Source organism: Falco cherrug, chromosome 9 (genome assembly GCF_023634085.1).
Source record: "Falco cherrug isolate bFalChe1 chromosome 9, bFalChe1.pri, whole genome shotgun sequence".
Lineage (NCBI taxonomy): Eukaryota > Metazoa > Chordata > Aves > Falconiformes > Falconidae > Falco > Falco cherrug.
The window spans coordinates 50,131,218-50,141,555 of record NC_073705.1 but is presented as its reverse complement, the minus strand read 5'-3'; the positions used below and the strand labels follow the sequence as shown (position 1 = coordinate 50,141,555).

The 10,338-nt window shown below is 54.3% G+C and overlaps 1 protein-coding gene across 1 annotated transcript; it reads right to left on the bottom strand.

Annotated features, from left to right (window-relative positions):
* Window positions 1-2,988: 2,988 nt before the first annotated feature.
* On the bottom strand, window positions 2,989-7,219 carry ZNF503 (zinc finger protein 503). The gene is made up of 2 exons (XM_055721350.1): window positions 6,320-7,219; window positions 2,989-5,165 (listed from the first exon to the last, which is right to left on the bottom strand). Exons 1-2 carry the CDS (start codon window positions 6,626-6,628, stop codon window positions 3,645-3,647), a joined length of 1,830 nt encoding a protein of 609 aa, XP_055577325.1. The 5' UTR covers window positions 6,629-7,219; the 3' UTR covers window positions 2,989-3,644.
* Between the last annotated feature and the right edge of the window lie 3,119 nt (window positions 7,220-10,338).

Below are 10,338 nucleotides of genomic sequence, written 5' to 3'. Positions count from 1 at the left end.
TTCTCGTCATCGAGGCATCCCTGTGCTTTAGCTCTAGCATACATTTTGCGCTCTAAAATCAGGCAAGAAAACATGTATGTATGTGTCTGGTGTGGACTTGTAAGCATAAGCCAAGATACATATACCCATATAGGCTCAGATATATTACAGAAACTCCTTTGCTGTCTGCGGAGCCTAGTGTTTTATTGTTTCATAAAAGTGGCTTAATTACATTTCCCCATAGATAAGATAAACAGAACCCTTCTTTTCTAAGCGTTGCTTATCAGAAGTATTTTGTCGAAGTAGCATCCAGAGTAAGCCTTTGAGAGGGGATGGAAACGCATTAATTTTTGTTTTGGTTCTTCAGTTGCACTTAGCGTTTGACAAGAGTTGATTTAAATATTACATGAGTTTATCTTTAATGTTCAAAAAAGATTTGTGAGAAAGACGAAACTGTTTAATTTAAACTAATGTATGCCTGACTCTGGTCAGATTGATCATAGTTTCGGGTTTTGATAGGGTTTGCCCTTCTGTTGCTTGTCCTTTCGAGCTGGTTTTTCACTGTGAAATTATTTTAGTTCGGTGGCATGGACCAGCGGCTGCTGTCAACTCCACAACCCATCCAGTTAGTAAGAACAGGGAGGGGAGGGGGGGTGGAAATAACAAATGCAGTCCTTTTACCTAAAAACATTAACGTCCATAAGTCAATCTCTGTTAGGGGAAGAAAAAAAAAAAAGAAAAAAAAAATTTCCTAGATTATTATCAAAATCCTGGGTGACACTTGCCAGGTCAAATACTTAACAAGCCTGGAAGATAGACCTCCTTACCACCACTCTACATATAAAATAAGATATTTTAATTTTTCATTAATCTCGGGGACGGTATCTGAGCAAAACAGTAATAATAACGTGCAGCGTTCATTTCATCCCTTGCATCGGAAATCTTTGTGCATGTAACTTTTCAGAGCTGAAATCCGCAGAAGTGCAGTTGGGCTCCAGGACACAGAAAGCCTCTCGCGTTCTTTTCAAAACAGTCCCTGCGACACCTGATTGCTGGTGGGGTGCAGCTCGCGACGGCTGAGCTGCAGCTGTTAGAAATCCGTAATGACAAAATACGCGGACAGAAGAGGAGCGTGTGCCGTGCTGTTGTTTTTTAATCGCGGCAAATCTGTAATAGTTGCTTGCGCACCCAGATGGAGCCTGAAATGTAATTTTCCTCAAATTAAGGGTAGTTAGAATAGCGAAGCGGGGAAGGCAGGCTGGCCGGGCTGCGGGAGAGGGCGGGGGGCGTGCGGCTGGGGAGAGGGCTGCGAGCCTGGGCGGCCTTCCTCGGGCTCGCTGGATGGATCCTCCACCGCCATCACCCCCGCCCCCGACCCGCAAAGCCCTTTTTTCGATTACTTGCTGCGTTTGTATCTGCTTCCTATCTTATTAGTAAAGTTTATTCAGTGCTGCTAACAGCACTGCCCTCCCCTCCCGTTCTCTACCTCATCAGCTCATAACGAGAGCTCATTTTACATTCCCTAAAGCAGAGATACGCAATGGTCCCTTTCCCATTTTAGGGGGGGAACCCAAACCCTCATTTGGTGAAAAGCACAAAGCCTTTCCCGTGCCGCTTGCGGAGCGGCGTCCCGCAAGAGCGGCAGCGCGGCCCAGCACCCGCCGGCCCCGTGTGCGCCCTGGGCCCGGCCCGGCCCCGGTAGGCGCGTCGCGCCGGGTGCCGGCCCGGCCGGCCGAGCGCCGCAGCTTCATTAGCTTGCTGCTTTTCTCTCCTTTGCACATTAACGCTAACTTCCACCAATTATCTGGAGTAAATGTATTAGACTAATTAGCATCTGGGCACCACGGGAAACTTTGAACAGTAATTATATTGTGGGGGATAAAGAACGAGGGAGAAACCCCAGTGATTTGTCAAGCAAAGTCGCCGCTTGCAACTTTTCCCCCTGCCAGCGCGCCGCGGCGGGGCCGGGGCGAGGGCAGCCCGGGCGGGGGGAGCGGGGCTGGCCGAGGGGCAGCAGGTACCCGGCTCCGCCTGACCCGCTCCCGGCAAGCGCCTGCTAGACCGCGGGAGCGAAGCCCTTCGCTGGCGTTGCCTTACGGACTTGGGGATGGCTTTTTCCGACCGTCTCGGCGGCAACGGTTCGTTCCGCAGTTTCGGTAGCTGCTCTGGCTTTCCCGTCGCGGCCCCCGCTCCTACCTGAGTGCAGGACGACGAGCCGGAGCCGGGCGGCGGCCCTGGGGAGCCCGGGCTGGGGAGGCAGAGGCGCGGCGCAGGCAGGGGCAGCCCGTCTCGGCATCACGTCGGGTTTGGCACTGCACTTCAGTAAAGAGCAAACTCGGACCAAATAACGGATGGACTTTTTTTTTTTTTTCCCCTTCCCTGCTTTTTTAAAAGAAAATGAGTTCTCAGAGCTGTCCGATTTTTTTTTTTTTTTTTTTTTTTTTTGGTAACGTGATGATCACTTGTGCTGCGGTACAAACTGAAGAAAGAAATTGAAAATAACTGGATGAGATCAAACAGCGCTTCCCTAATTGCTTCCGAACTTCTCATTTAGAAAAAAGACGAATAGTTATGCATTACACTGTAAAAAAAAAAAAAAAAAAGCTTTCAGATAATCTTCTTATTCCTTTACAAATAAGTCTTGCCTTCCCCGTTTCTTTCTAAAGAAAGAAGTCTTTTAATTGAAACCCAGTTTTAAAAAACAGGTTTTCACAGTAAAAAATTTAAAGTTAATCTTCCTTAGGAAAGTGAAAGATGTTACCGATTCTCAGTTTTCCTATTTCGTGCCTACTAATTCTACTGAAGAAAAAAAAATACTCCCATCTGCTTTTTTTTTTTTTTTTTGTAGGAGAGCCCTGGGGTTACAATAAAAAAACTTTTGCTTTTTTTTTTATTTTTAATTAAAATTGAATAAACGCTTAAGGAGAAATTAGCAGTCGCCTCCATCCAAGACCTACTCAGCTTTTCTAACAGAATCAAATTGTAATTTAAAAAAAAAAAAGTAAACCCTTTTAATACATCAAATATACGGAATTTTAATCTTTAAAGCGATACATTGTCTATTTTAGTACATGACGTAAACCTTACTTAACCCTTTTTACAGGGTGGACTTAAAAATTAAAAATAGTTAAGTGTTCCTTTTAAAGAACAAAATAAGGCAAATGAGGTTTTTGGAATAGAATTGTTTTTGTTTTTCTTCCAGAATACATACAAAAAAATACCAATTCTCTTTCAAGGGTATACACCTTAAAAATAATTGCAATTTGAAATTATAACTGACAAATTGCGAGTTGTTTTTTAGTAACAAACATGCATGTAAATTTTTTTGTTTCAATGAGACATTAAATAAGAACGTACAATACAATCATAGCAATTTTAAAGTAACATTAAAGAGAAGACCTCTATCTTTTTATTTATATTCTACAATGAGTGTTCCACTTTTACCTATTGAGCTCAGTTAAGTAATGCACTTTATGATTCGTTGTCCCGCTTGAAGCTAACATAAATAAATACAGTGCTCATGGATCCAGTCCTCAAATGAACACTATTTTATAAAAAGTCTGATTTTTTTTTTTCTTTCCAACTTTTATAAAGTTTCGCAGGGCTTCCTTCCCTCACCGCTAGACTCTGTGTTGTGTTGTGTGTCAAAGCCCAGCTGCCTGCGCTCACTGGTACCCCAGGGCTGAGGCTGTGGTGAGTCTCTGCCCATAGAGTGCGTAAGGGGAGTAGTAGGGTCCGGTGGCGGCGGGCACGGGCACGGGGGCCCCGGGGGTGGGCAGGGGGCTCTTGGAGTAGGGGTGGTAGCGGCTGCCGAGTCCCAGCGCGTGGTGTGGGCTGCGCAGGGCCAGCGTGCCCGGGCTGCCCGGGGCGCCCGTCGTGGGAATGTGCATGTGGCATGCCATGGCCGCGGCCGCCGCGCTGGCCAGCGACGAGGAGCTGGGGTAGCTGGAGAGGAGTTTATCGGTGCCCGGGAAGGCAGTATGGGTCCGCAAGTGGCTAAGCAGCTCCTCCGAGGTGGCAAAGCGCTTGTCGCAGGGTCCGTTGGCTGACACCCAGTTGCAGATGTGTGGCTGGGGGTCGTTGGGGAGCATGAAGCCGTAGGGGTACAAAGGGTGGCCGGCCAGTGAGGGCGGTGTGGCGCCGGTCAGCGAGGAGTGGACGCTGTGCAAAGGGTGGGTGGGGTAGACGAGGGGGTATCCGGACTTGAGGGCCTGGTCGTGGGCGCAGGAGGCGCCGGCAGCGCCGGCCAGGTGGCTGGCGCAGTGGTAGCTCAGGCAGTACGGGTCTCGGCACAGGCTCGCCGTCATCACCGACGGCGGCGACGCGCCCGCCAGCGGGCTTGACCCCGCCGGCTTGCTGCAGCCCAGGCTGCTGGCGGCGGCCAGCTGGGCCCCCACCAGGCTGGAGGATTTGGTGGGGTCCAGCGCCACTCCGTGCGGCAGGAACTGGGGCGGGTAGCCGGCGTAGGCTCCAGCCAGCGTCCCTGGGTAGCTCATGCCCGCTGGGGGCAGGGGGAAGACGGTCTGGCCCGGCTTGTAAGGGGACACAGGGGCCACGAGGCCGGAGCCCAGGACGGAGGTGGAGGAGGTGGCGGTGGTGCTGCTGCAGGAGGAGGCGGAGTCCGAGGCGATGGGCTTGGAGCCCGGCGTGCTCTCCTGGTGCTGGTTGACCTCCACGTTAATCCCGGCACAGCTCACGCTAATCCGGCTGTGGCTGATGCTGGTGGTGCCCGGGCCTCCCTCCGAGCCGGAGCTGCCGCTCTTTCCGCAGCCCTCCGCGTCCTTCTTGTCCTCCCCGCCTTTGCCCTCGGCCGGCAGCAGCCCCGGCGAGCAGGCGGAGGCGCTGGAGTTGGGGCTGCCTGTCCTTGGGGTGAACGGCTGGCAGGTGGCGCTCGGCACCCGGAATCCCGACTTCTCCCCGGCCGCGACCCCCGCGGCGGGGGCGCCCGCGCAGCCCGCCGCCCCCGGCTCCTTCTTCTCCGCGCCCGGCTTGGAGTACGGCTTGAAGCTCGACTTGTCCTCCACGCCGATGTCGCTGAGCTTCAAGGGGCCCGACTTGGAGTCCTTGTCGCCTCCGGAGCCATTGGAGGTGACCGAGGAGAGTTTGGAGGAAGGGGACGGGTCCGGCTTTCCTATCTGCGAGCAAGTTTGTGCCAAAAGGGCCAGCGGACTCTTCTTCGCGTCCAGCTGCGGAAATCAGAAGGACACACAAAGACAGAGGTTTAATTGGGGTCTAAGAAAGAAAAGAAAAGGAAAAAAAAAGACAAAAAACAAACCCGAGGCGCACCTAGGACACTTGTCCCATACGTTTTTGCAGAGAACAGCCTGGAAGTAACGAACAATTTTGTGCGCATTCATCACCCTGACAGCCCCCTCCCCTGCATGCACCATTTTCCAGAAAGCCTTTAAAAAGGGCTGGAGATTTTCGGACCGCTGCGAGCCCATCGCGGCCGCCTCAAGCACCCCCCGCTCCCCGGGCGGCGCCGCGCTGGGCGTCTCGCCGCTCGCTTCCCTGCCGCTCCGGCCGTGCAGGCGCGCAAACCCGCCCGCGAACTACAGCGACTGCAGCATTTCTGCGCCCTGACTGCTGACACTATTTATAAACAGAGTCCGAGTTAGCCTGCGAGCCGGGCTCCGGGGGAGAGGGGGGTCCTCGCTCCGCAGGGACCTTCGTGAAAGCATTCATTCCCACAGACCCACCCTTCCCACCACCCGCTCCGTTTCGAGTTTCGGTCCCGCAAGCAGCGAGGAGCCACGCAGAGGGGGACCGACACCCTCGGCAGAGGGGAAAAGGGACGCATAGGGCCCCCGAAGTACAAACGCGTGTCGGCACTTGCAAGGGAACGGTCGGGGAGCTGAAGTAGTTATCCTGCCGCACCCACGCTTCAGCCTGTCCCTCTCCGCGGCTCCCCCCATCCCCCCCCCCAAAAAAAAAAAAAAACCACCAGAAAACAAACAGGCAACGCTCTCTGCAAGAGCAAGGTTGTTTGGTACTCCGAGCGCTGGTTAGTTGCGCGGCCGGATCGTGACCCCGGAGCGGCTCGTTTCCTTCCACCCACCCCTCCTCTCAAAAAAAAAAAAAAAAAAAAAGGGCTAAAAAGAGCAAAAATACAAAGTTAATTTGCATAGGAATTGGAAATTCTCCCATAAAGATGGAAACAATAAGCAGGAGCGGCTCCTCGCACTAACTCTAGATCAAAAGCAGCCCGTTTCCTGGTGTAAATGCATTTCAAAGCGCAGGGAAGCGCCGAGGGAGGCTGGCGGAGCCGCCATGCACAGCGGGCGCCCGGGCAGGGAGGGGAGAAGGAGCCGGGGGCCGGGGCCGGCTCCGAGGTCCTTACCTCGATGGGGCTGACGGGCGTGGAGGGTAAAGGCTGCAGGTATTCGGGGTGTAAAATGTGTCCAGTCCGCGCCGTGAGCATTTTCAGGACTTTGATGGGAAGGCGGTTGGCTTGGCGTAGCGGGTCCGAGGGGGGGACGGCGTGGAAGCAGGGCTTGGCGGCGGCGCTGCTGCCGTTATTCCCAGCGTGCCCGTTCGGCCCGGCGAGGTCGGCGGTGCTGCGGCTGCGGCGGGGGCTGCCTCCGGGCTCGCTGAGGCTGCTGCTGCGCTTACTACTTCTTATAGCAGAAAGCGAGGGCGATGTGATCATGACCCAAAACCTCGCATGAAAACTGGGGCAAGTGGCGCCGCTCGCACTCGGAAACGCTCGCTCGCTTTCTGTGGGCGAGGAGGGAAAAAAGCCACACGCCCCCCGAGCAGGAAAACAAACATAAAATGTCCCGTGTCTCTCTCTGGCGGGGAGGGCGTGGGTGGGGAGGGGGGGGGAAAGGGGGAGCCGGCCGGCGAGAAAGAGGAGGAAAAAAAAGCCGAGTAATCCTTGGGCTGTGCTGGGGGCGGGGGTGGGGGCTGCGAGCGTGTGCCGCGGTCCCCCTCGGCCGCTCTCGGCTCTCCCGGCTGGCGCGGCGCGGAGCGCTCGCCTCCGCCGCTCAGCTGTGATGCGAGCCGCTGCCCATCCAGCCCGGGATCTGGCAAAGAAACTCACTTCAAAAGCAGCTGAATTAGTCTGAGATTAAAGCCTTTGCCGCCTTCCAATCAAATGGGACCCCGAGGTGATTGGAGGGTCAAGGGGATGTGACGTTCCCTTTTCTGGGGCTTTTTTTCTCTGTTTTTAATGGTCTCTCGCTCTTTTTTTTTTTTTTTTTTCTTTCCCCTTCCCTTTCTCGTCCGCCTTTCCTCTCCCCTCCCCTCCTTCCTTGTTTTCGCTTCTAGGACGGGCTGGGCGTTAATTCTGTGTTTCACATCACGCGCTGCGAACGTTTTTCGCCCTCCGCAGCCGGCGCGGAGAGCCCGGCGGCAGCGGGGGCGGCCGGGGGGCTAGGGGCGCCGCGCCTGCCGGGGGCGAGGGGGGGGGGGGGGGCCGGCTGCGGTACCCCGCCACCCCTGTCCGCCCCAAGCGCGGCCCCGCCGCACGCACGCTGCCCCGAGCACGGCCTGCCGCCGTCTGTCCGCCACGCACGGCGCTTAGAGGCCCAGTCCGCGCTCCCCCCGCCCCCCGGGGCAAGCCCGCCGGGACAGCGCCGCCGCCGCCTCCCCTCCAGCACCCGAAGAAGGGCACGAGGCGCTTTTCCCGCCCCTCCCGCCTCACAACGCGGGGGCAGGCTCGGACGAGAACCTGCAGAGCGCTGGTCTGCACGTCGCCGCCCGCGGCGGGCGGGAGCTGGGGCGCTGCGGCGCGGCTTGCGGCGGCGCGGGGAGCGCGGCGGCATTGGGGGAGGCCGGTCGTCACACGCGGGGCTGTCACGCACCGCCCGCCGCCGCCTTTCGGGTCTCTCCGCCCCGCCGTCAATTGTCAGTGCTCCCCAACCGCAATCAATCAGTTATTTGTCAGCCCCTGTCAATCCGCCCTTGATTTATGTCAGCTTTTGTTGCTGATTACAAGCCTGGTGTGACTTGAAGGGGGAAGGGGGGGGGGGGGGGAGGAAAACAGAGGGAGAGACGGGCTCCTCGGGAGGAAAAGCCATTCAATTTATGGAATAAATCCTTCGAGTAAACTCTTATTTGTGTGCCAGCACCCGGTAGCCTTCCCCGACCCCGCACCACGCTGCCCTGCGCCATCCGCGTCCGCGCAGAGCAGCGCGGTGCGGGGCCGGGTAGGGCTGCCGGGCTCGTCTTCCCTATCCCTCCTCGTCCTCTTCGAAGAAGAGCCCTTCGTCTCTGCAGCCGCCCGGCTGGCCCGGGCGCCGGCACCAGGGGCCTGGGGAGGCGGCCCCTCGCCTTACCGAGAGTATCTGTTCGCCATTTACGTGTTTGATTTCAGCTAAGCTGTGTGGAGAACCTCGTGGGCATGCACACGGTATCCACCCGGGCGTTATATACATCCTGCTTTGTGTCTGTGCACTCCCGAAGCGTACCGAGTCCTCTGCCCTCAGCCCCGGTGTTGCCGTGCCGGCGGATGCCCCGAGCGGAGTCCGCAGCCCTTCTGTCGCTCCCTGGATCGCCTTTTTCTTTTCTCTTTGTACTTTGCATCCCACTATCCCCCCACCTCCTCATCCCGTAACATTTTTTCACAGGCAAAATGTGTTAATCAATCTTTTACTTTTGTTTCCGGATCTGACATGGTGGCCCACACAATCTACAACATTAACAAAAAGGTCACTTAGAGATAAAACACGTTTGACAAGTGAAGAACAAGGCAAGTGCTTTAGGGGTCGCGTCCAATTCCTGACCTGGACTCCGACCAGAACAGGCGCTGATACTGGAAGGGGTGGGCGAGAGGAAGGACTTTCACTTTCTCGCGTTTATATCTGCTGAACCAAGTCCTTTTTCTTTCCTTGAAACACCGATCTCCCCCAGTCCCTGAACAGATGTGTCAGCCTTTAATGATCTGCTCTTCTTATGATGTAGATATAAGGCAGGTTTTCCTAGGTATCTGCCCCCCCGCCCCCGCCCCGTAAAGCGGTACCCTTTAAATCCTGCAGCCAAGTAAGTATATCTGCTGTCTTTTATTAAAACCACTTTACTCTTTTAATATAGTGTACAGAGTAGGGTAAATACGTGGAACTCATCTAAAGACACAATTAATTTTAACAAACTTTTAAATTTCTGTATTTTCCCCTGAAAGCATAGGGATTATTGCCACAACTTCTCAGTGGAAAGTCATAAACGTACTTTCCTTTAGCAATCACCGCGGTCATCTTAAAAGACCGTGATAATTAAAAGGGGGAGGGGGGGGTAGAGAAAGAAATCTTGCATAAAACCCGATATTGCAATAGGACTGAGAAGACCCACAACTTGCCCCCAAGGAACCCCCTCTTCCCCCCCCCCCCCCCTTTATATAGAGTGGAAGTGACTTGAATCTGCCCCAGGTTTTCCCCCAGTTCTTTCTTTTGTTGTCAAGTCCAATTGATAAATGGAGTGCAGTAAAACTCTGGAAGGAAAAAAAAAAAAAAAAAAAGCTGAAACCTTCATTTGTGTTCATTTGCATTAAAGTGCTTGGAACAGCTGTTTTCCTTACAGGACCGGGGAGACTCCTATCTGTTTTCTCGTTGTATTTATCCTGCCTCCCAGGGTGAAAGACTAAAGATTAATTGTCTTAAGGTAGAGTCAGCTGTGGGAAGGCTCCCCCCTCCCCATTTTCCATTCCCTCTCTCTTGTAGAAGTGAGGGTGATTTCGGGAAGGGGTTGTTTTACTTGTAAGCCAGGGAAGCGAAGGCGATACCCGGTACATGTGTAAAACAGGCAGCGCACCGACGGGAAAAGCGGGGGGAAGGAGGGGGTAAGAGCACGAACCCCGATCTTTCTGGCTGAGGTAGAAGCAGCAGAGGGTAATTTAATTAGTAACTTCAGAGGATAGCTTTTTGTTTTCTTCCCCACCCCCCCAACCCCACCCCCCAAGCCTTTGAAATGAGATTTAAGTCACACTCAGTACTGTAAAGTTTTTATGTAGAAGCTTGTAAAAAAATCAGCCCCAAGACATCCCCTCCCCTTTGCCCCCTCCAGAGCATTTCTGAGCTATGAGAGCTTGTTCACTGCGCTGAACACAGGCAGAAAACGATTCCCAGCGAGGGTCTCGGAGTTGGGATGTACACGCGTAGGATCGGGCGGGCGGCGGGGCTGAGGCTTGAAAGCGGTGCGCAGTTTTTGTTTTGGCTGCTGCGGACTGCTTTCCTTTCTGGAGCCGAAGAGGAGGGATTCGGTCCTGCTCGTTACCTTCGCGAGGGATCCTTGTTTAATGAGTCCGGGCAGACGGTTTGCCGTTTGGCATTTACTTGTGCAGTCTTGTTGAAGTTTTGGTGGCTGTCGCTTTTATTCTCCTTTTTTGAAAAAGCCCAAAACCTGAGGGTTGGAACCCGTCTTCCT